The 23,820-nt window shown below is 55.0% G+C and overlaps 3 protein-coding genes across 5 annotated transcripts; 2 read left to right on the plus strand and 1 right to left on the minus strand.

Moving 5' to 3' along the window:
- Positions 1–7,187: 7,187 nt before the first annotated feature.
- On the plus strand, positions 7,188–10,167 carry VPS37D (VPS37D subunit of ESCRT-I). The gene is made up of 4 exons (XM_048050082.2): positions 7,188–7,727; positions 8,575–8,746; positions 9,080–9,162; positions 9,326–10,167. The coding sequence occupies exons 1-4, from the start codon at positions 7,455–7,457 to the stop codon at positions 9,809–9,811; spliced, it is 1,014 nt and encodes a 337-aa protein (XP_047906039.1). The 5' UTR covers positions 7,188–7,454; the 3' UTR covers positions 9,812–10,167.
- A 6,062-nt stretch (positions 10,168–16,229) lies between these two features.
- On the minus strand, positions 16,230–17,351 carry DNAJC30 (DnaJ heat shock protein family (Hsp40) member C30). Its single transcript, XM_066979400.1, has one exon. It carries the CDS (start codon positions 17,349–17,351, stop codon positions 16,725–16,727), a length of 627 nt encoding a protein of 208 aa, XP_066835501.1. The 3' UTR covers positions 16,230–16,724.
- Positions 17,352–17,404: 53 nt separating this feature from the next.
- On the plus strand, positions 17,405–22,820 carry BUD23 (BUD23 rRNA methyltransferase and ribosome maturation factor). Of its 3 annotated transcripts, none has more exons than XM_066979398.1 (12): positions 17,405–17,501; positions 17,824–17,861; positions 17,968–18,063; positions 18,237–18,319; positions 18,418–18,514; positions 19,341–19,437; positions 19,769–19,919; positions 20,416–20,501; positions 20,718–20,828; positions 21,051–21,112; positions 22,187–22,276; positions 22,423–22,820. In XM_066979398.1, the coding sequence occupies exons 1-12, from the start codon at positions 17,454–17,456 to the stop codon at positions 22,475–22,477; spliced, it is 1,014 nt and encodes a 337-aa protein (XP_066835499.1). In that variant the 5' UTR covers positions 17,405–17,453; the 3' UTR covers positions 22,478–22,820. The 3 variants fall into 3 exon arrangements, with proteins under 3 accessions (XP_066835499.1, XP_066835498.1, XP_066835497.1); XM_066979397.1 differs by having other exon boundaries at positions 19,769–19,819; positions 20,718–20,763; XM_066979396.1 differs by lacking the exon at positions 17,824–17,861 and having other exon boundaries at positions 17,438–17,501.
- Positions 22,821–23,820: the final 1,000 nt, after the last annotated feature.

Here is a 23,820-nt window from a genome sequence, read left to right on the forward strand (position 1 = left end):
GCTCATCATATCAAAATTCCAAAGATCAATTTAGATGAACCTTTGTCAGGAAAGGTGCAGACTGAGCTGATGCTGTGAGGCTGCAGGACAAGGTCCCTGAAGCTCCTCCGTCCCATGACACTATGGCGTTGCCAGGACAGACTGTTCAAGAAGCGCTTTCACCTTTACAAAGGGTTCTGGCTTTGTTTTGAGGCAGCACAGCACCAGCAGTGCTTGCTCTCTGTTCACTTGCTCTCCTGACAGCCTCCAGCACCAAGCAATGGCCCACGAAGACAGAGTGCAGAGAACTGGTGGGACCTCAGAGTCCAGCCTATGCCAAAGTCTCTTGCTTTGGCTGGAGTCCCCACTTGGCCTTGGAGAGTGACCCATCAGAGACCCTGCAATGTCACTTGGCCCTCTCCAGAGATGGGAGTATCTCCAGCTTTGGAAACAATCCAAATTAAATCAGACATAGCCCTGAGCAGGCTGATCTGCTTTGGGGGTCAACTCTGCCATGCAAGGGTTGGATTAGAGATCCTAGAAGTGCCCTTCCTGACACCAGTTATCCTCTAAGACAGAAAGGGAACAGTCACTCTGAGCAAAAGCCATGCCTTTAGTTCCCTCATTATAGTGTCTCCTTGCAATGGGCACCACAGTGCAGGGAGGGAGTGCACAGGGCAGGTCAATGATGGACGTGGCGTCAGCTGGTAGAGAAGCACCCATAGCAGCAGATGGGGAGAATGGGTGGCTGAAAGGTGTCCTCCCTGCCATACACCGTCCTCAGAGCAGATTTGGCTTTTAGAGCCAGAAGACTCAATGATTTCAGGTGGCATTAGGCAGACTGAGAAATGACACTGCTGCTGCTCCTGGGCCTCTGAGGTTTCCAAGTGGAACTCCAAAATTGGACTTGTGTTTGCACAGCCAGACTAAGGAGCAAATGATCCTCATCCCCGCACAACAGCACATCCCAGTGTGCAACCAGGTTGTCATCTCTCCTGCAACAGCACTGGCTCTGCACAACTCCTTCCAAGCTACACATCCAAATGCTTTCTAAGTCCTGCTTGGCTCCTGGCTACCCAATGGTGGTGACCTTCAGCTCCCAGCAGCTCAATGGCAGCTTTACTTTGCACAGTTCCAGTAGCCAGAGTTGGTTTGAGATGACACTCAAACTGAGGGAGCTGGGGTTGTTCAGCCTGGAGAAGAGGAGGCTCAGGGGCAACCTTATCGCTCTCTACAGTTACCTTAAAGGAGGCTGTAAAGAGGTGGGGGTTGGTCTGTTCTCCCACGTGCCTGGTGACAGGACGAGGGGGAATGGGCGAAAGTTGTGACAGGGGAGTTTTAGGTTGGATGTTAGGAAGAACTTCTTTACCGAAAGGGTTATTAAGCATTGGAACGGGCTGCCCAGGGAGGTGGTGGAGTCACCATCCCTGGAGGTCTTTAAAAGACGTTTAGATGTAGAGCTTAGCGATATGGTTTAGTGGAGTACTTAGTGTTAGGTCGGAGGTTGGACTCGATGATCTTGAGGTCTCTTCCAACCTAGAAATCTGTGATACTGTGATACTGTGATACTGTGACACCTTGTATTGGGCTTACATAGCAAGGCTTTGGTAGCAGGGGAGCTGCAGGGGTGAATTCTGAGAGAAGAGCCCAGCAGCTGCCCCATGGTAGAGAGGAGCAGGTTCCAGATGTCTCCAAAAGGACCCACCACTGAACAAAGCTGAGCTAATGAGCAATGCTGGTTGTGCCTCTGGGAGAGTACTCTGAAGAAAGGGGAACACTGCTGTGCAACAGCAGCTGGGAGAAAAGAGTAAGAAAATACATGGAGAAACAAATTTACAGAACCCAACGTCAGTGCAGCAGGAGGCAGGAGGTGCTCCACGCACGCAGCAGAAGTTCCCCTGCAGCTTGTAGAGAGGCCCCTGGTGGAGCAGGCTGTCCCCCTGCAGCCCACGGGTCCCACACGGAGCAGATCTCCACGCTGCAACCCGTGGAGGAGCCCCCGCTGGAGCAGGTGGATGTGGCCTGGAGGAGGCTGCAGCCCATGGAGAGCCCCCGCAGGAGCAAGGGGTCTGGGGGGAGCTGCCACCCGTGGGGGACCTGTGCTGGAGCAGTTTGCTCCTGACAGATGGCCCCCATGGTACGGAGCCACGTGGGAGCAGTTCTTGAAGAGCTGCTGCCTGTGGGCAGCCCCCGCAGGCTCAGTTCAGGAAGGACGGCATCCTGTGGGAGGGACCCCACATGGAGCAGGGGCAGAGAGTGACTGCGAAGGAGAAGCAGAGACAAAGAGGCATGGTATACTGATTCTGTCGGGGATGGAGTTAACTGTCCCTGCAGCAGCCCTTATAGCGTTGTGCTCTGCACTTGTAGTGAGAACAGCACTGATATCACACCAATGTTCTGTCTGTTGCTGACCAGTGCTGGCACAACATCAAGACTTCTCCAAACCTTCCACAGCCAGTAGGCCGGGGGTGGGCAAGACGTGGGGAGGGGAGATCACCAGGTCAGCTGACCTAAACTGACCAAAGGGATATTCCATACTGTATGGTGTCACACTCACCAATAAAACGTGTGGAAGGAGAAGGAGAAAGGGGGCTCTTGTTATGGAGACGTCTGTCCTTTCAAACAACCACTATGCCTACTGAGGCCCTGCTTCCCAGGATGTGGCCAAACATCACTCATTGATGGGAAGTAGAGAGGTGTTTATTTTTTTTTTCCTTCTGTGCTTCCACGTATGGCCTTTGTTTTCTTTCTTCGTTTTTTCTTTTTTTTTTTCCTTTTTTTTTCCCCCTTTTTGTTTTCCCCTCATTGGTCTCAGTGTGAACAAGAACCACTTGGTCACAGAGCCTAGCCGCCGTGTCTCCACTCCGCTTTACGCTCCATACTGTTCCTTAGAATCAGCACACCAGCTTCCCCCAGTGTGACAGCATCTAAGGTTGGAAGCCTAGGGAACACTCAGATAATGCAGCTACGCCCTACCGTGAAAGCCTCTTCAATGCTGTACATTTTCTGTAAAATGTGAATATTATTTTTTATTCTCCTTATTACTTTAGGCAATTACACCACAAACCATAACCCTAACTCCAAACCCTGATTCTGACCCTAATCGTAAACCCTGATCCTGATCCTAACCATAACCCCTGGACCCTGCTCCTCATGGAGCATCATATGGGGACATGGGGGGCTGATGGGGACAGGGAATCAGAGCCATGGGCTGGTACAGGGATGTGCAGATGGTGAGGACACATGGACAAGGAGTAGGACCCCCTATAGTCCCGCTTACACTACATCACATATACCAAGCCCACACAGTACCTGAAACACTGCACCCAATGTTGCAACCCATGTGCTGCCCTACACTGTGCCCCATATGTTACACTGCACATATTACACCTCACACACTACCCCAAAAGCTACCCCTCACATTGCAATGCATGCACTACACCCTGTATTGCACCCAGTCCAACAGAAAGCACAGAACCTGCGAAGGGCCCAGTGTATGGCAGCAGCACAGAGCTGACGGCTCCAGAGGGGGGACCTGGCCAGCCCCCAGGGGTGCACGGGAGAGCACCCTTCATGTACCATCTTTGTACAGCTGGGCTCTCTGCCACCACCTGCGCAGCTCCCCTTTTCTGCCACCTCCCATAGGAGGGTAGTGTTTCCCCACCATGGATGTTTGCAACTTGGCTGCCAGCTTTGCAGGAGCTCTCAGAAATGATGCTGTGAACTGAGCCAGTGCACAAGCAGGTGGAGGGGCTAGGAGCACCTTCTGCAGAGGTGCATGTGTTGGAGGAGAATGAAGCACAGGAAACCACAGCCCTTTGTAGGCTTTTTTTTCTCAGTATCAGCAAGGCTGGGTTTCTCACCACCCCTTGCCATAGAGTGTTCTTTGTGCACAAAGCAGCTAAAAGGACAGTTGGAAATTCTGGAGCTCCTCCCTAGCCATAACTGGGGAGAGACATCTGTAAAGCAGCATCTTCATTACAACATACACAGCTCTTTGCACAGGGCTTCCCAGACTGCCCTGACCTCTTCCTAGACAGTCTGCTTCAAGAAATCAGTGCCCTGGGGGCTTTGCGCCCATGGGTGCACAGGCAGGAGGATCCTGCAGGCACAGCACTTGGTGCCTGTTACCTCATGAGATGCTGGTGTGACTTGCAGGCCCGGGGACGCTCCCTGTCAATGTGGCAGTGCATTAGCAGCCCAAATGGCGCCAAGCAGGGGTGGTTGGACCACCAGCACCAAGGCTCTATGCCAGACTGGGACAAGGAGCCACTGGTAGGCGGGCAGCCAGAACCCTGTCAGGGCTCATTGCATAGAAATACTTCCCAGAACTTGGAGCCTGAGGATGCTGGGGAGAGCAGCAGGCAGAAGAGCGTTCAAGAGTAGCTCCAGTGCCAGGGTGCCTTGGTGCTCTGCTCTGGCAGGGTAAATCTCTCTTGAGCTGACAGGTGCAGCAGTGCCAGAATGTGCACAAGATGTATAAATGCAGTGCAGGGCAAGACCAATGCCGTGACAAGCAGGATGCACACAGTGTGATGCAGGATGCTATGCATTGCTGTGCAAGTTCCGCACAGTGTGCTGTAGTGCAGGACACATACGTGCATGCATATGCAGGAAGCACACAGTGGGGTGCAGGAAGCACACAGGGTGCAGTGCAGGAAGCATACAGTGGAATGAAGGACACACACAGCAGGGTGCAGTGCAGGATGCACACAGCAGGTGCAGGAAGCACGCGGCAGGGTGCAGTGTAGGATGCACACAGAGGGGTGCAGGAAGCACACAGAGGGTGTGGGATTGTGGTGGTTACTCAGTGAGGCAGCTAAGCTCCAACAGCCACTCTATCTCTCTCTCACACACACAGACACACACACACACACACACAGACACACACACCCCACCCCCTCAAAGGGAAAGGGGGAGAAGGTACGATGAAAAGGGCTCAAGAGTTAAGGACAGGAAGATCACTTAACAATTGTTGTCACAGGCAAAACAGACTCAGCACAGGGAGATTAATGTAATTGATTACCTACTACTAACAAGCTAAAGCAGAAAAAAACTCAAACTAAAAACACCTTCCCCCCATCCATCTTCTTCTGTGTCCTCCCTCCAAGTGGGGCAGGGGAACTGGGAAAGGGGGCTGCAGTCAGTCCTTGATGCTTCATCTCTGCTGCTCAGAAAAATTCAGGGGTAGAAACTTGACTGCTCAAATCCTTATCAGATCTGTTTCCAGACATTTCTGTGCTGGAGGCTGGGAAACTCTCCTTGTATAGCCCTACTCTTACTCTTTACGTAAAAGATGTTGCAGTGCAGAAGCTGCGGGAAAAGTAGCACACCAGGAACTCACAGGAGGTGGGGATTGCATTCCAGAGAAGTTCTACGTTAGTAAAAAACATAGCTGTAGTGAGAGCCATGCGCTGCTACTGGAGCAGGAATTGCTCTGTCCTGGGGTCAGCCTGGTCAAGGCTAATATTTCCAGAGAAACTATCTGGTGGGAGACAGCATTTAATGCCCACTGCTTGGCCTCAGGTGTATGGTGCTTTCACATTGATGGGCGGCCAAGTTCCACCACACTGCTCTCTCACTCCTTCTCCTCAAAAGAATGGAGGGAGAAAATATAATGAAAAAAGGCAAATGGGTTGAGATAAGGACAGGGAGAACACTCAACAACTACCGTCACAGGCCAAATAGACTCAGCACAGGGAGATTAATGTAACTGATTGCTTATTACTAACAGACTAGAGCAGTGAGAAACTAAAACCAAACTTAAAACACCTTCCCCCCCAACCACAATTTTCTACATCCTCCCCCCAAGTGGGCAGGGAAATGGGGAATGGGGGTTGTGGTCAGTCCATGTGTGTTGGTTTTACCTTGCTGGACAGCTGAACTCCACCACAACCGCTCTCTCAGAAGAAAAGGAGAAGAAAGCATGATGGAAAGAAAAACAATGCTCATGGGTTGAGATAAGGATAATTTAACTAAGGGGAAAAAAAAGGGAAAAAAAGAAAAAGAAAAAAAAAAGAAAAATAACAAAGGCCATATGTGGAAGCACAGAAAGAAAGGAAAAAAAAACCTCTCTACTTCCCATCAATGAGTGATGTTTGGCCACATCCTGGGAAGCAGGGCCTCAGTAGGCATAGTGGTTGTTTGAAAGGACAGACGTCTCCATAACAAGAGCCCCCTTTCTCCTTCTCCTTCCACACGTTTTATTGGTGAGTGTGACACCATACAGTATGGAATATCCCTTTGGTCAGTTTAGGTCAGCTGACCTGGTGATCTCCCCTCCCCACGTCTTGCCCACCCCCGGCCTACTGGCTTTGGAAGGTTTGGAGAAGTCTTGATGTTGTGCCAGCACTGGTCAGCAACAGACAGAACATTGGTGTGATATCAGTGCTGTTCTCACTACAAGTGCAGAGCACAACGCTATAAGGGCTGCTGCAGGGACAGTTAACTCCATCCCCGACAGAATCAGTATACCATGCCTCTTTGTCTCTGCTTCTCCTTCGCAGTCACTCTCTGCCCCTGCTCCACGTGGGGTCCCTCCCACGGGATGCCGTCCTTCCCGAAATGAGCCTGCGGGGGCTGCCCACAGGCAGCAGCTCTTCAAGAACTGCCCCCACACGGCTCCGTACCATGGGGTCCATCCCCCAGGAGCAAACTGCTCCAGCACAGGTCCCCCACGGGTGGCAGCTCCCCCCAGGCCCCCTGCTCCTGCGTGGGCTCCTCTCCATGGCTGCAGCTCTGGCCCGGGGCCTGCTCCTGCGGGGGCTCTCCACAGGCCGCGGCCTCCTCCAGGCCACATCCACCTGCTCCAGCGGGGGCTCCTCCACGGGCTGCAGCGTGGAGATCTGCTCCGTGTGGGACCCGTGGGCTGCAGGGGGACAGCCTGCTCCACCAGGGGCCTCTCCCCAGGCCGCAGGGGAACTGCTGCTGTGAGCCTGGAGCACCTCCTGCCTCCTGCTGCACTCACCTTGGGGGCTGCAGGGTGTTTTTCACTCCTCTCTCTCCCAGCTGCTGCTGTGTAGCATTTTTTTTCCCTTTCTTAAATCTGCTCTAAGAGGTACAGACAACCTTGCTTATTGGCATGGCTCTAGCCAGTGGCGGGTACCTTTTGGAGATGGCTGAAAATGGCCCATATCTAACATGGAGCAGCTTCTGGACTCCTCACAGAGGCCATCCCTGCAGCCATCCCCTTTCCACCCCATCTCCCCTCCTCCCCTCCCCCCCTCGCAACAAAATCCTTGCCACATAAACCCAACACAAGGACGCACAGGCAAGGTGCAGTGCAGGGTGCCGACAGCAGGTGCAGCATGCACACAGCGAGGTGCAACGCAACACAGGATGCACACAGAGGGTGCAGTGCAGGATGCACGTAGCGGGTACAGGAAGCACACAGCGGGGCGCAGGGTGCACAGAGCAGGTGCAGCATACACACGGCGAGGCGCAGTGCAGCGCAGGAAGCACCCAGCGGGCGCAGCATGCCCGCAGCCCAGGACAGCGCGTGGCGGAAGCGCCTCGCTCCCGGCGGCCCCGTTAAGGCGGGCGGGGCGGGGCGGGGCTCCGGGCGTGCGGCTCCCGGTGCCGCGGTCGGCGGCGGACGGCGGCGGGGTCCCGACCGTGCCCGGCCCATGGCCCGGCCCCTGGCGCCCCCCGAGGCCCCGCGCTGCTTCGCGGCGCTGAGCACGGTGCAGCTGCGGGCGTTACTGCAGGACGAGCCCCGGCTGCAGCGCGCCGCCCGCCTCAGCAGGAAGGTAGGGGCTCGGCGGGGCTCGGGGCCGCCGGCAGCACCGTGCGAGGAGCGGGGCTGGGCGGTCCGGACCCCGTCCCTCTTTGGCCGGGCACTGGCCGGCCTGGCGTCCCAGCCGCGCCGCCTCGGTCACGGCGGCCGCGGGGGAAGCTTTGTGCGTGTACCTGCGGCTGCTCCGGTGCTGCTGCTGCCGCCGCCGGGAGTGGGGGGGGGGGGGGGGGCAGCAGCCGTCGCACCCATCGAAAACCTGAGCGCGGTCAGACCCTCTGCCTCCGCTGCTCTCCCTGTTGAGGCAAAGCTGCGATTGCAGGGGAACGGCAGCAAGGGAGGAAACGGCCGAGGGATGTGCCGCAGCCCTGTGGCAGCTGCTCCCCGCCTGGAGCCCCCCCAGCTGTGCCCCCCCACGCCTGGGTGCCTTCCCCCAGCTCACACCAAGGTGGCCGGAATAATCCAGGGGTGCCCTTCGGCTCCCATGGGTCCTGTGCTGCTTGGCGGGAATGGAGACATTATTTTTAAGTTAATGTAAGCCTGTTGTCACCGTACTTCCCCTTGGCCTGCTCTCTGCTTTCCATGGGTGGAAGATGTGTGTGCAGCAGGAGAGGGTGCCTCTCTCCTGACATCCTCATTAGCTAATGAGGCCTTTCAGGAGCTGTGACTCGCTGCAGAAGGGGGGCTGGGTATGCCAGCTGTGAGCTCTGCTAACCTTCAAGGTATCCTGCCCTGTGCTGTGGATGAGTTTTCCCTAGGACGTGCCCCTTTTGAGACAGAGCAGACGGTGGGGATGGGGGGAGGTTCCATGGCTCAGAGTGGCTCCAGCTGTGCCTCCCGGTGTGAACCCTGCATCCCCGTAGTTTCAGAGTCTGCAGCTGGAGCGGGAGATGTGTTTGGCATCAAACAGTACCCTGGCCAGGGAGAACCTGTCCCTGCGCCCACAGCTGGAGGACGGGAAGGCTTCCTTAGCCATCAAGTACCAGGAGCTACAGGAGATACAAGAAGCGTGCTGGGACAAGCAGCAGCGCCTGGGTGAGTGGAGGGTAAGGCGGAGCTGTGCAGGGCTGGCTGGCATGTCCAGAGAATGCTGCATTAACAGGAAGGCCAGGGTGGGCTCAGCACCCTCAGACATGCATGGGGATATGGCCTGGTTGTGATCAGGAGTGGTGTAAGGTGTAACTGGCGCTCAGCTGCCATGGTAGGATGCAAGCTCTGCTGTGCAGATTGCTCCAGGGATGTGTTTGGGGGCTTTTTGTTGAGGGGGGGAGAGGTCCCCTCATGCTTGGGAGTGGGAAAGACCACAATCCCAGCAGTGGGGACATCTGGGGGGAGGTTTGTTGGCAGCTCCATCCTTTCCTGGCACAGAGACATACCTGGAGAAGTGGAGCCCACAGAGTGCCCTTGGCCAGCTCCAAGCCAAGCTGGATGCCTCCGAGGCAGAGTCAGAGGTGAGTCAGATGAGGCCCCTGTGCTACTGCCCCTTCCTCGCCTGGGGCCTGTGCCCTCCTGTGTGCAGGACCCTGGAGAACAGTCCAGGGGCTCAGCCACCTGGGCTCCCTCCATGGTCCTGCAGCTCTCATTGCTTGACACTGCCCACTGCCTGTCCTGCAGGCACAGATGGAGCAGTTCCTGGCCCAAGACCTGCCCCTTGATGCCTTTCTGGAATCCTTTTGCCAGAGCCGCACACGCTCTCACATCTGCCGGGTGCAGCTGGAGAAACTGCAGGAGCTGCTGCAGAAAGGCAGGGCAGACAGGCACCCTGCAGGCCCCGTGGGGCGCCCAGCTGCCCAAGTCAGCCCAGCGCCAGTCCGCCTTGCCCCGCTGTGGAGCGGAGCAACCCCCAAAGACCTCCATCTCTGCTATCACTTCGTGCCTGCCTGTCTTATCCCCTCAGAGACTGTTGTGCCCTTTGCCATGCCAGCTGTACCTCTGAAACGCCATCTCCCAGCCCTGGAAAAGCAGCCAGCAGCCCCCTGCCCTGACACCCCTATGGGCTTGCCCCTGCGCCTTGTCCGACACGTCCCCCTGCTCAGCCCCCGTCCTTTCTGCGTGCAGCAGCTGCCACGCCACCAGAAGCAGGAGCCACCACACCGGTAACAGAACAGGGGCAGGGCGGTGCCCTGTGGGCTGCATGGTCTTGGCCAGGGAGCACGCAGGGGTGTCCACAAGGCCCTGAGGCTGTGGTAGCTGTCGGGCAGGTACAGGGGGTGGGTACTTGTGGAGAAGGAGCTGCTTGGCTGAGGATGCAGTGGGGTAGCAAGTGTGGCCAGGCAGTAGATGCTGCGCTTGGTGAGCTGTTGGGGGGAAAGATATGTCTGTGTCCACAGCAAGAGGAACAGTGATGGGAGATGGGGGTGGGGGTCAGTAGAGCCCAGGTGGGTTGGAGGAGGCAGGGAAGAGGGCTCAGGAGCTCTGGGCGCCACATGCTTTCTAAATAAAGACTTTTTTCCATGCTCTGTGTTCCCCTGTTGGCCTGTCTGTGAACAGATGTACAGGAGGGGTGGGGAGGAGGTGGCTGTGGGGGTGACACTTGCCAGGTTTGCACAGGCATTGCCCTTGTGCTTGGTCCAGTCCATCGGCATTGTGGGGATGGTGAGGGCTGCCACAGGAAGCAGGAAGTGCAGGTCTCCCCCCAGCCCTGCAGTATTTTTAGTACACACTCCCTATCTACCCTCTTGCACTAGTCCTGGCTCCCCAGAGACTCATCTGGGAGTCTTTCCTTAAACTCATGCAATGGATGGTGAGACAAAGCTGGGAGGAAGCAGGATAGCCCTCAGGCAGCCTACTTGCTCCCTGTACTGGGATGTCTCTTGTGCTGGTGTGTTGATGCTGTTTCTAGCCTTTGATTGGTTTTCAGGCTCTTCTTATGCTTTCAGTCGCTGTCTGGTTGCAGGGGTTTTTGTTTGTTTTCCCCAGCTGCCTATCTACCCTCCAGCTAGGAGGCCCTGTTGTGCAGACAGCTTAGAAATCATACAAAGAAGCACAGGGCTCTGGCTTCAAAGCACCCCAGAATATGGACTGTAGGCTGGCAGTGCTTGATCATCCCCTTCACCATGCAGCTTGCAGAGTCCCATGAGTGCTCCTGCACCCAGGGAGGAGGTGGGCAGTACTGCTACCCTTACCCAGGGTACCCCACCCCATGCTCCAAACCCCAACCCTCACCTGTGGCACTGAGGCCAGTCATCCAGTTTAACCAGTTCAAACAGGTTTAAGACTAAGATAAATCAGGAACCAGCCACCGAAATGAATGCTGTCACTTTATTGGCAGGCCAGAAGACTGTGGTGGCTGGAATATTTGTTGTTTTGCAGAGCACCTCCTTCTTTCCAGGGTCCCACCATGCTCGGTTTATGTTCATCCCTTCAACAAAGGGTGCCAGGACATGGCTGACTGCTGGTCAGGCTCTGGCTTGCCCCACAACACTAATGTGACCAGGGAAATAAGGGGACTGGGTAGGAGCACATAGGAGGCCAGTTTAACCCTCAGCTTTACTGTAAGGAAGGTTCATGCTACAGATCTCAAGAGGTTGCTATTCCTCCATCCCAGTGCCCTGAGGCCAGTGCCCAGGCTCTGGCCAGAGTCCCTGTGCAGGACACGTTGGCCAAGGGTCCTGGCTGCGGCCTCATTATCCCTCGCTATAGGGTTTGCACTGTCGCTTTCACCCCACAGACCATTATTTGCACCTCCTGCAGCCATGGCAGGATCTGAAGCCACTGAAGCGCAATGTTCCCATACCCAGCTCCCAGAGAAGGGAAAGGGCCCGGAGGCTGCCTTGGGCATGGTGCTGAGTGCCCGGTGCTCTCTTGCAGTACCGCCCATGGCACAGGCAGGGAGGATGTGCACAACCTGTCCTGGAGGACCCTGTTGGCCCAAACCAGCATCTTTTAGAGGGTAATTTTGGTCTTTGCTTCATCCTCCTCACTGTGGCCACTGGCCAAGTCCTCTCCTGGAGCAAGCTCCACGTGGGACCACCTCAAGGCTGTGTCTGGCAGGGGATCGGATGCAGAGTGTCCTGGAGTTCCCCAGACAGCCATCCAGGCTCCCTCAGGGGCTGTGTGGGAGGCTGCCTGAGATGACTGGGAGCTGTGGGAAAAGCATGGGGATGTGGGCCCAAGTGACGTGCATGTTGAGCTATGAGAGCTGTGAACGTGCACACGAGGGGTGCTGCTGGGCAAGCACAAGGCTTCTCCTTAGGGATCTGGATGCTCACTTGGGAGAGGAAGGCCATCACAGCTCTTCAGGAAAGGCACTTTCAAGAGGAAAACACCCCAAGGAAACGGTACGAGGATAGAGCGTGCCGGAACCCAGATCCAGGCACCTGTGTGGGCCGAATGTCAGTAAAGCTTATAAGCTGTGTCAGTTCCCTGCAAGATGGGACCACAATCAGCACTGGGATGGGCACTAGAGCACATGTGACCATTAATGAGGAGCCAAGCCATCCAAAAAACAGCCAGGCACAAATGGTCAGTCTTTCTACCAAGTCCCTGCCTTGCATGGCTCCCCAGACTGGGCATTCACAGACAGTGCTGCATGGGTTTATCAGCAGCTCCCGAACAACCTGCCCTAGCCCAAGCAGCTACTGAGTCACCTTACAGTGACTGCCTAATCTGGTCCTATGAGTGTGAATCCTCAAGGTGCGCAGCTACCTCTCCCAGGTCCAGGGAGGCAGAGTGTCTCTATCTTACTGAAAGTAACAGTCCAAAACCACAGTGAGTCAGGAGCCTTTGCTGGGTTGCAGCAGCCCTGGGTGGCTTTCTGTCTGTAGGAGCCCTGCAGCACCCCCGGGTGCTGGCCCCACTCAGTGGGATGACATGGCTAGGCCCTGGCACCCCAGTAGTCCATTACCTTTCTTCATCCAGGGGCCCCCTGGCAGACTCTGGCACAAGATGACTCCCTGCGCTGAGGAGATTCTTCCAAGCCCCAAACCTGGAGCTGGGTCTATCCAGCTTGGGGCCAGGGCAGTGGTCCTGATGGGAAGCACACACAGGGTTAGTGCAATGCACGCCTCTGGGGAGCACAGCACCATCGACTGCCTGCCTCTTGGCTTCCAGAGTACACAGGCAGCGCCTTGCCATTCTGGCAGCTCCAGTCCCTTACGCAAGCAGACCTGGGAGGACAAAGTCCTGCACAGAGCCACAGGATGGGAGCATCGGTAACAGGTAGGAGCTGGCAGAAGCAGCAAGGGTCCTGCTGGGGAGGACGATCCTCCTGTGCCTCTCCTTACTGTGCAGTGACACTTTCACCAGCACCCATGCCCCACGGGGCCACCACCCACCACAAGGCCTTTTGGGGGAGGGTGGAGGGGAGGCGAAGAGGGGATTTGCCTCCACTTGCCCCAGGGAAGAGGGAAGAGCTGCTACTGTGTGTGGAATGTGCCCCCACATTCATTCCTGTGCCAAACTGGGGAAAGGTGGTCTGGAGTGCAGGCCCTGCTGGCTGCGTGGCCTCTCTGCTCCCCCCAGCCAGGTGGGTGAGCAGCAGCCCCAGCCTGGGAGGGACAGGAGACCAGGCAGAGAAGGGCTACCCCTGTCAGCCTCCCAGAGACCTTTTGAGCCACAACCCTGCTCCACTGGAGGATAAAAAGCAGGACTGGGCTGGCCAGCAAGTGGCATAGCCACAACAAACTGCCCCAGCTGGGCCTCCCTGCACAGCAGGTGCCGAGCTGGCAGCAGGGCTGTTAATAGGGAACTCCATTAACAGAGGAGTTGCCGCAGGGGATGCTGCTGATGGGAAGGGAAGCTGCCTCACCCGTCCCTATATCTGCAGGTGCTGCCAACCATGCAGCCCTTCCCCAGGACCTTTCACTGGGGCTCAGCAGCAGCAGGGCTAGGGTAGAGCTCTGCGCAGCAACTCCAGGGCAGGTGAGCATTGGGGCTGTCCCCTTGGTGCTGTTCAGTACCCTGCTCACACAGCCTGCTCCTCTCTGGGCAATGCCCTGACCTTGCAAGGTCTCAGGTGGTGGCAGGCTTAATCCAGACTTATCTCAGTTTACCTGGAGCTTTCATTCAACTTAGTGTAGCAACAGCTAAACTCTGCTTTTGTCCTGTTTCCTCCCCTTTTCCACCTTGAGCTTCTGATGTTGGCAACTCACACAATCCCTTGCCATTACACCACTGCTGTCACAGTTAGATACTGATGGATTTCCTCTGGCACTCATGGCACAGGTACCCCACAAGGACTGTGCTCACTTGGCTAATGGAAAACCAATTGCCCCTGGCAGCTTTCCATTAGGGAAACAGCTTGGGAAAGAGGAGAAATATTAAACATGATGACAGTATTAACACAAGACAATGAAGGTGTAGAAACTTCATGTGCTAGGAGGTGGCAGTAGGTCTGTGAATCTGGACTACCTCCAGCCAGTATGTGCCTGATCCAAAATCCCTCCTGGAGCAGCAGAGCACTCAGGCCCAACCAGCATGGAGGTGGTGATCTGGAGATCAGTGTCCTGGTTTCAGCTAGGATAGAGTTAATTTTCTTCTTAGTAGCTGGTATAGCACTGCATCCTGGACTTCTGAGAATAATGTTGATAACACATCAATGTTTTAGCTGTTGCTGAGCAGTACTTATACCGAGTCAAGGACTTGCCTGCTTCTCATACTACCCTGCCAGCGAGGAGGCTGTGGGTGCACAAGAAGCTGGGATGGGTCACAACCAGGACAGCCAAAAGGGTATTTCATAACTTACAGCGTCATGCTGAACCATAAAGCTAGGGGACTGCTTGGGGAATGGCTGGGCATCAGCAGATGGTGAGCAATTGAATTGTGCATCATTTGGTGATTTGTTGTTGTTGTTGTTGATTACTGCTTATTGTTTTTGTTTGTTTTTTCTCTATTAAACTGTCTTTATTTCAGCCCATGAGTTTTTGGTCTTTTCTTACACTGCCCAAGCCACTCACAGTTAGGGACATAGATTAGCTCAGCTTTGGTGTCTGGATACTTCACCCTCCAATTTCAGACACAAGCACCAGGCACAGAGCAAGAGAGCCAGATGGCTTATAGAAGTGCTTCTCTACCCCCAGCGTTAAGCAGGGAGCACACTGACTAGTCTCAGTTCCTCCTGTTCTGTGCAGCACCAACCCACTCCCTGCCTTCAAGTCAGTTCATGGCTGGATACAGGGCTTGACTGCAGGAACAGCCCACAGCCCTGGGCCTCGGCACTATACACAAAGATCAATCTTGAAGACAAGTGTTTGGCAGGGCTGCCTTGAAAACCTTACAACCCATGATACCAGGAACTAGAGATGTATTCCTGTACAGTACCCACTGCTTCGCATGGCTGTTGCCAAGCTCTTCCAGTCTGCAAGAGACTGGCCAAACTCTGACTGGGAAACAGCCTCTGGTCTTTCAAGAAACTTGCCTTACAGCACAAAAATGCATCAGTGATGGCACTCGCCACAGCTCTAGAGGCTTTCTGTTCATAACCAATTTTGAACACCAAGCTCCCTCTGCCCTTCACATGTTGATGTTTCAGGACTATTATCCCACATAGAGGGGGTGGAACAACAACCAAAGAGGATCCTGGAAAGCCCTCTATGTGCTCCCAGGCTGAATTTCTCCAAACACGCAGCACTTTTGAGCGCCTGCAGTTGGAATTAGTAAAATTATTTCCAGAAGAGGCAGAAAACTCTCCTATAGCAGCATATATCCTGCACCGGTACACATTACACTCTGACATGCTACTGCGTAAGGCTCAGTTCAGTATCACGGAACTCCACAGCTGGAAAATGTTAGGCATTCTCCTTTCACAAGTTTATATTGGAAGAAAACATAACCCGGGGTCACTGCAGTGAGACGGGAGGGTTCAGCTTCTGCACAGAAGGTGCAGCCAAGCCCACCAAATATAGTGCAAAGCAATGCAGACAATACCTTTGGCATGCTAAGCATTGCAATACCATGTTATAGCAAACTTCAGTCTCTTCAAATAGTACAGGGGAAACTTGCACCAAAGGAAACACAGAAGCTCCTAGAGACAATCTTTCCTAAAACATTCATTTCCTAAACATTTCCTAAAATGTTCCTAAAACACTCTGTACTTAAATAGGTAAATACTCTTCTGTGCAAATGATGCTTAGACACATGCAAAACACAAGTAACACCACTCAGTGTCCAGAAGCGTACTGCTCCAACCATAAAGGCCTATACGAGATAGTCTTGTGCAAAGTTCCTAGCAAGCCCTAGACAGGACAGACTGTTCTGAATACCAAAGTATTTTGGGCAGCATCTCTAGGTGGTGTCACACGCTGACTAGGACATGGTTTCATTCTTGTAGGACCAGGTTTCATTCTTGTAAGGCTGCTGAAGCTGAAATTTCTGTAGTCGCCACAGAGTGAGGCAAATCCTGAATGGAGACAAAGGCAACGATGAAGTCTGGAAACCAATGCTCCCAAAACGCCCCAAATATATAGTAAGAAGTGTGAAAGCATGGAGGTGGCTAGTTTCAGATTAACGGAAAACCACAGGGAGTCATTAGTCAGCATTGGCAAGAGCACCCCCTACAAACACACACAGCACACAAACACCATTGTCAATCATTTAATCTCCACTGCGGCTCAAGAGAAGACACGTGGTTCCCACCAGGGTCAAAGAGCAGCACTGATGGTGGAGACATGTCAGAGTCCACAAACCAAGGTCCACGAACCCATCAGGCACAACATCTGCAGGTCATACTGGCAGAAGGGGCACGCTGCAACCTATCGAGAAGGGCCCACATGTGATACCCAGTGGTCATACAGTATCTGCAGGTCACACTTGCAGAGGTAACACATCACAGCCATGTACTGTGGCCATGCACTGTCTCTAAAGATCACGGCAAAGGGGACAGGTCACAGTCTGAGGAGCTGAGCCCACATACAGTGCCTGCTGGTCGCACACTATCTCTGAAGACCGCACTGGCAGAAGGGCCACGTCATGGCCTGAGGAGCTGAGCCCAGGCATGACGTGGGTGCAGGGGCCATGCCCACCAGTGAGCTCCGTTGTCCTGTTGCAGCGGCGGAGCTGGGCTGGTGCCCACGCGTTACTTGAGGCCGTAGAGCAGAACGACGCCCAAGAAAAACAGGAGCCCGACCGAGAGGTCAGAGACGAGTTGGAAGCGGCCTTGGGCCGCGGCCTCCTCCCGGCGGAGGCGCAGCTGCTCCCGCCGCGCCCGCAGCGCCCGCTCCCGCTCCAGCTGCTCCCCGTAGTGCGCGCGGTAGAAGGCGTCGAAGTCGAAGGGCGGCGGGACGGGCCCGCGGGGGGAGCCGGAGGCGGCGGCGCGGGCGGGCGGGGGCTTGGGGGCGGGCGGGCGGCCCGAGGGCTTGGGGGCGCCGCGCACGTCCTCGCGGCTGAGGACGCCGCGGTCGTACTTGCGGCGCAGCGCGGCGCTGCCCAGCACCAGGTAGGCCTCGCTGACGGCGGCGAAGCGCTCGGCGGCGGCAGCGCTGCCCGCGTTGCGGTCGGGGTGGTACCGGAACGACTGCTCGTAGTACGCCGTCTTGATCTGCGCCTGCGTCGCCGTGGGCGGGACGCCCAGCACCTCGTACAGGTCGCGGCGCGGACCTGAGGCCTCGCCGCATCCCCGGTGCCCGGCGCGGCCCGGCGCCAGGCCGAGGCCCGGCGCGGCGAGCAGGAGGCGCCGCAGGCGACCGAGCGCCTCCAGCTCCATCGGGCCCCGCCGTCTCAGCGCCCGCGCGCCGCCATCTTGGGTGCGGCGCGCTCTGCGCCGGCGCCTCGCGGTGACGTCGGGGCGGTGACGGCGCGCGGCAGCATGGCGGCCGGCGGGCGGCGGCCCGAGCACCGTGGGCCGCCCGAGCTGGTGAGGCGGCGGGGCCGGGGCCGGGGCCGGGGCCGGGGCCGGGGCCGGGGCCGGGGCCGGGGCCGGGGCCGGGGCCGGGGCCGGGGCCGGGGCCGGGGCCGGGGCCGGGGCCGGGGCCGGGGCCGGGGCCGGGGCCGGGGCCGGGGCCGGGGCCGGGGCCGGGGCCGGGGCCGGGGCCGGGGCCGGGGCCGGGGCCGGGGCCGGGGCCGGGGCCGGGGCCGGGGCCGGGGCCGGGGCCGGGGCCGGGGCCGGGGCCGGGGCCGGGGCCGGGGCCGGGGCCGGGGCCGGGCCTCACGCCTCCCTCTCCCTTCTCTCGTTGCAGTTCTACGATGAGGTGGAGGCGCGGAAGTACACGCAGAAGTACGGCGGGGCGGGCTGGGCTGGGCTGGGCTGAGGGAGCGGCTGCGGGGCCCGGGCCCGGGCCTGGCGCGCCCCTTCCTGAGCCCTCCCTTGCCCTGCTTTGTAGCTCCCGGGTGAGGGAGATCCAGGCGCAGATGTCGGAGCGGGCCGTGGAGCTGCTGGGGCTGCCCGAGGACCGGCCGTGCCTCCTCCTGGACGTGGGGTGAGCGGGGCCCAGCGGCGGGGCGCAGCACGCAGGCCTGCGGGGATTCAGCCCGGCATGGCGCTGGTGTCTGCTGCGGACTAACAGAGGGGGATATCGCTGTTGGGCGGTGGCTATCCTAGAGCGTTGTCTGGCAAGGCCTGTGATCTGTTACCACCCCTTCCTCCCTTCAGCTGCGGCTCTGGGCTGAGCGGGGATTTTATCTCTGAAGAGGGGCACTACTGGATTGGCATGGACATTAGCCCTGCAATGTTGGGTGAGTGGTCTCTCCTCCCCTTTAGTGCTCACTTCACCTCAGAGGTGATTGCTGAAGGCATGAGCTTGGTACTATGAGCTGTCCTCTGTTCTGTGCAGATGTGGCTGTGGAGAGAGAGGTGGAAGGAGACCTTCTTCTTGCAGATGTGGGTCACGGCATTCCCTTCAGACCTGGCATGTTTGATGGCTGTATCAGGTGAGTTTGTGCACCTAACCAAGCTCTCTTGATACTCTGCATAACTACGTATTTTGTACTGTATACATGGTCTGCTTATGTTGCGTGACAGTTGACTGTGACTGTCCTTATCTGTAACTCTGTTTGCTCCATGCCAACTTGACTCCAGCTCTCTGGGACAAGCTGCTGAGATTCCAGATTGTAGAAGCAGCAGTTTCCCAAGAGATGCTTGTCTGTGTTTTGTGGTAGTGAGCTGGGAAGATTATTGAAATAAATAAAGTGAAGGTGGAGATAACATCAGGAGAGTTGAGACATGGACCTAGGATGAAAACCTAAAATATTCCTGTGACATTGACCTAGGGATTGACCTCACAGCTGAACTTGATGGTTGATTTTGAGGTGAAGGGGAAAGAAATACTTTTCTTAGAGAATACCTCATAAAGGTACTGGACAGGAGCAGGGGCTGTCTGTTACTGATCTGAATCAGTTTGGGATTGCTCATTGTCAAAACCTGTATGGCAGCTTGTGGGCTATGCAAGGGCCCCAACCAAGCATTGAATTATTTGAGCACCTGGCCTGGGGGAGATGTCTGGTGTTTTTGTTGTGCTTGAATAAGCTTGAATAACTGCTGTGCTATGTTGGGTTGTGGCATAGCTTAGGGAGTCTCAAGAGGGATTCCTGTAGTGTCTTGGCTGCAAAGTGGAAGGCAAAGTTACATGGGGAAAATTAATTAGTTTCCCTGATGCCTAACACATGTTTAACAGTGAAAGGAATCTCAAAGGGAGGTTATGGGCTCTGCTAAAGAATTGATGGCTCGGTGTCTTGAGGGTCTTGTTCTCTTTCTCAGTATTTCCGCAGTGCAGTGGCTTTGTAATGCTGATAAGAAGTCGCACAGTCCTCCAAAACGCCTTTATCAATTCTTCTCAACTCTTTATACCGCTTTGGTAAGTGTCAGGCTCTCTCATTCAGGCCTCTGTCTATTTTTGTGTCCTCACTGGTGCCTTTTAGGAAGACTTTTTAAGTAAATGCTACTGAAATATAAGACTAGCAGGAGCACCTATTTCCTGTCTGCATTCCTTTTTGCATGGTGCCCTGTGTTTCTGTAATCCCTGCTGTTAGCTTCATGCCCTGCTGTGCTGCGGAGAAGCTGACTGCAGTCTGAGCAGCTCTGCTGGGAGAGTTCTCTAGGAGGTTTTAGGAGTTGGGGGCTAGGGACTGGGTGACCAGAGGGGAACCCTGTCTTAACAGGGTTGTGATTGACTTTATTTCCCATAGGCCCAAGGATCCCGAGCCGTCCTGCAGCTGTACCCTGAGAATTCAGAACAGGTACAAGATACCACTTGGTGGGGAAGAGGAACAGGCAGAGCAAGGCAGAAAACCTGTGTGCTGTTTGAGGCTTTGAATGCATGGTATTGCCCCACATCAGGTCTGTGTTTCTGTCCTTCCTGCCATCCATAAAGCTCTGCAAGAGCCAGGAAAAAAACCAACAATAAGGAGAAAGCCATACGCAATTTCTGCTGCTTCACAGTTTGTTTTGGGCTGTGCCTTAAAATCAAAGAAATTGACAGGACTTGATTTAAATGGGCTGTGCTGGATTTTTGCCTACGTGACTGGGTTTGAAGACTGGGCTGTACTTGTCAGCACTGTACTGTAATTCCCAAGGGCTGGAAAATCCAGCCTTGTATACCTCTCCTGGAGAGTTTGCTGCTCCACTGAATGCAGGCAAGGTGGAGGAGCAGGGAGAACAAAAAATACAGCAGGCTGCTGCCTGGATGGAACTGCAGAGCTTGGGGCTTGGTGTAGGGTTTAATAGAATCAGGGTTGACCCATCTTGTGCATACACAGTTAGCTGTGACTGAGTCTAGAAGTCCCTTGGGCTTTGCTTGTGGGTGAATGACATTTGCATGTGCTTATTTTTCCAGCTGGAGCTCATCACGGCCCAAGCCATGAGAGCTGGCTTTACTGGGGGAATGGTGGTAGATTACCCCAACAGCGCCAAAGCCAAGAAGTGAGTCCTATGTTTCTGTGAATGGGCCATGTGTCGGGTGAGGCATAGCCTCAGCAGTGATTTTTACAAGCTGTTTTTCTCTTTTCCACGATTCAATCCTGGGCAGAGGTGACAGTTTAGATCTGACTCTATAATAGAAGATCCCAGTCTTGCTTGGGGACTGGGAATCACATGCTGAATCTCAGCTTCATGTTCCTCATACTCTTTTCCCTTCAGGTTCTTCCTCTGCCTCTTTGTTGGGGCTTCTGGCACGTTACCAAAGGTGAGGAACTCCGCCTAGCAGCAGAAATGCCTTCCTGGCTGCTGGGTTATGTGGAAGAGCTGTGGGTGAGCAGGAGTCACACCAGCCAACTGCATATGCAGATGTGGCTTCACTCTTTATGTTTCTTTGTTCTCGTCTGGTTTCTGTGCCACAGTTTCTGGGAGATCAGTTTACTCCTGTCCCAGTCCCTCCCCTTATAGAGCACTGTGTTTCCCTTAATTTATTTAGATGGCAGTGACCACTAGCTCTGTCTGCACCAGGTGAAAGTTCCTAATTTTGCTTTTCAGGGCCTTGGTACTGAGTGTGCTGACGGAGAAGAGATACACCAGGCAAAGTTCACCAGTGTGAGGTATTGTATGTGGGGTGCAGTTTCAAGTCCTCCCCAGTTTCAGGGGATGTAAGTGCTCAGTTTTGCTGATCGAGGACCACAGTGCTGCTGTGTGTGAAGTGGTGGGAGGGAAGGGACTGGGGGTACTGGGAAGACCGCTGGCAGCCCAGATGGGCACTGCTTTATCTTACTGAAGGGCTCCAGACACAGGGAATGTAACAGGTTGGTTTGACTAGAGGGCTTTGCTATGGCATCAGGGAGCTGCTGTTGATGCTCACCCTGGAACTTCAGCTGAGCATTCAGATTGAGGTGTGCTTTCTGTCCAGCACTCAGCTCTTCAGCTCAGCACTGTAGCATAGGTTAGTGGTGGTGGAAGGGAGGTTGTTTACAGTTCTGGTTATGTCAAACATTTTATTTTTTTTTGGCGGGGAGGCGGGCTGCTGTGCTTGAAACCTGGTGTTCCCTTCCATCCTCTGTCAAGTTCTTTGCTGTCTGACTGTGCGCAGCTGTGCCCTGTGTGGTTTCTCCTGCTGGCAAGGTCTCCTCCTATAGTAGTGGTGCAGGGAGGAGCCCCCCCCCTGCAGCCAGTGGGAGAGACAGAGAATAAAAAACAGAGGAAAATCGTCATGGCTGCCAGCAGCTGGTGGCTGCCATGTTTTCCTGCCTCTTACACTGCTGTGCTCTGCTCACTTAGTCCAGGGGGTACTTCATCTTGGAAGGCAATAGCAGAACTGGCAACTTGTTGGGAAGCCAGAGGCTTTGTCTGCTTTGTTCAGAGTAGAACAGACAAGGGGAAGGTGGCTGTGCTTAAGCACGCTGCTGGTATGTCAGATGTGGCACAGGGGAGTGCTGGTCTGCTGCAGCCTGTGGAGGGTAGGTGTCCCTTGGCTCAAAGCTGTGGTTGGTGGCAGCCTCCCTCCTCCTGTGTGTCTGGAGCTGGACTGTGTGGGCCTTGTCCACAGTGCTCCTGAGCCTCTTTTATCCCTGGGGAGTGGGAAGGCACCCGTTGTTTTTATGAGGCATGCCTAGGTCTGGGCGGAAATCTTCCAGGGCACAAAAGAGTTCCTCCCCAGCTGCTGTCTGCTGTCTCTGTAGGACACGGTTCAGAAACACCAAGGGCAAGTCTGTGAAGAAAAGCCGGGACTGGATTCTTGAGAAGAAAGAGCGCAGGCGACGACAGGGCAAGTAAGTTTAGCTGGGTCCTGCCTCTGCTGAGGTTGACTGTGCTACGCTGGCTTGCTGTCTGTCACCCATTCAAACTCCTGCCATGAACTAGCTTCCCTTCCCCTCCCTGTGTGTCACACTGAGTTGCTCTCTGCTTTTCTTCACAGGGAGGTACGAGCAGACACAAAATACACAGGTCGAAAGCGCCGACCTCACTTCTGAATTGCTGTGGAATTGCTGTGGACACTGCTGACGTGGAAGATGGTGTGTTGGCCTCTCCAGTCAGCCTCCTGTGAATGGCACAGATGGGCACCCCAGGCCTGGGACTTGTTGGAACAGGTCACTGGGGCTCTTGCAGGTGTAGACTGGCTCAGGTGCAGCCAAACTGCCAACTGCAAAGCTGCCACACCTGTTTTCTCTGAAGGCAGAGTGGCACAGAGTTCTGTCCGATTGGTGTCTGCCATGCCATTGCTTATCTTCCCGATGGGGCAGTGAGCCATCTGGAGCTCCAGGTGAGCCAGAACATTATATCCAGCTTCTTCACTAAACAGTCAACAAGTAAGAAGTGTTGCTGGTCTCCTGTGTTGTGTCCTCAGTGCAGGAGAGCTGAGGTGGAAAACAGGTTTCCTGCCAGCTTCCCCTCTGCCTGCAGGCAGGTAGCCAGGCAGTATAAAGGTGTGCCTCCCATGAGGGCCAATATTCCTCCAGGCAGAATGGCAGAAGTGTTATCTGAACTTTCCTATGGTGATTCCTCCTGCATCCGCTTCAAATCAGGCCCACCCTGTGTGCATTAATGCTCTGAGGGTGTTGGAATCTCTGAAGTGCAACCCTTGCTGCCTGTCACTTCCTCCCTTCCCTTTAAATAGAAGTGCCAGCCCAGAGCTTTACAGTTACAAACGTTTATTCTACATAAAAATTCCACAAAATGGGAAGCTGTTTTGCACCCAAAGCTTTGGGAGAAGGAAGGGAGATTAGCAGGGACGGAAAGGGTGAAGGAGAAAAGAGGCAACAATACAGTGTCATCCAGCCCAGTGAGACAGAGCAAGCCAGGGTCAAGATCCACATAGAAAACAAGGACACTTAGCTCACAGTACAGCAACAGTACAACTCCACAGAGGGCTTGGAAAGCCTTCAAGTACATTACTTACTAAAAAACAAACAAACAAAAAAACAACAACTAAAAAAAATAAATCCCCAATCCCCAATTCAAGTGCAAGCTGTGTGTGCCCCACACTGCTCATAAAATACTGCATCAACATGCTCATGGTGTTAGGAGGGCAGGTGGCACTTGGAACAGAGGTGTCATAACCCAAAGGATAAGTGGTCTGAGGTTGGGGGCTAGAAAGAAAAAGTGAAACGTTTCCTCAAAGCACAACCACACTATTGGTGATTCAGTCTGTACATGCAATGACAGGCAGGTAAAAAGGAACTGAATGGGGCTTCCCATAGTGCAGGGGTAATTATTGCACCAAAACACCCTCCCCTCACAGCGAGGACAGTGAGAGACAGCCTGCAGGGCAGTGAAGGCAGCATGCGCCTCTGCCTCCATCATGTCAGAGCATGCA

The sequence above is a fragment of the Anser cygnoides genome, chromosome 18, assembly GCF_040182565.1.
Source record: "Anser cygnoides isolate HZ-2024a breed goose chromosome 18, Taihu_goose_T2T_genome, whole genome shotgun sequence".
In the NCBI taxonomy this organism is placed as follows: domain Eukaryota; kingdom Metazoa; phylum Chordata; class Aves; order Anseriformes; family Anatidae; genus Anser; species Anser cygnoides.

Excerpts from the sequence above, each read along its gene's own strand:
- VPS37D (XM_048050082.2), top strand. The coding sequence starts at position 7,455 with ATGCCCGCAGCCCAGGACAGCGCGTGGCGGAAGCGCCTCGCTCCCGGC. Across the intron at positions 8,747-9,079 it reads GGACAAGCAGCAGCGCCTGG|AGACATACCTGGAGAAGTGG; the intron begins GTGAGTGGAGGG and ends TTCCTGGCACAG. Across the intron at positions 9,163-9,325 it reads CCTCCGAGGCAGAGTCAGAG|GCACAGATGGAGCAGTTCCT; the intron begins GTGAGTCAGATG and ends CCTGTCCTGCAG.
- DNAJC30 (XM_066979400.1), bottom strand. The coding sequence starts at position 17,351 with ATGGAGCTGGAGGCGCTCGGTCGCCTGCGGCGCCTCCTGCTCGCCGCG.
- BUD23 (XM_066979398.1), top strand. The coding sequence starts at position 17,454 with ATGGCGGCCGGCGGGCGGCGGCCCGAGCACCGTGGGCCGCCCGAGCTG. Across the intron at positions 18,515-19,340 it reads ATGTTTGATGGCTGTATCAG|TATTTCCGCAGTGCAGTGGC; the intron begins GTGAGTTTGTGC and ends TCTCTTTCTCAG. Across the intron at positions 22,277-22,422 it reads CGCAGGCGACGACAGGGCAA|GGAGGTACGAGCAGACACAA; the intron begins GTAAGTTTAGCT and ends TTTTCTTCACAG.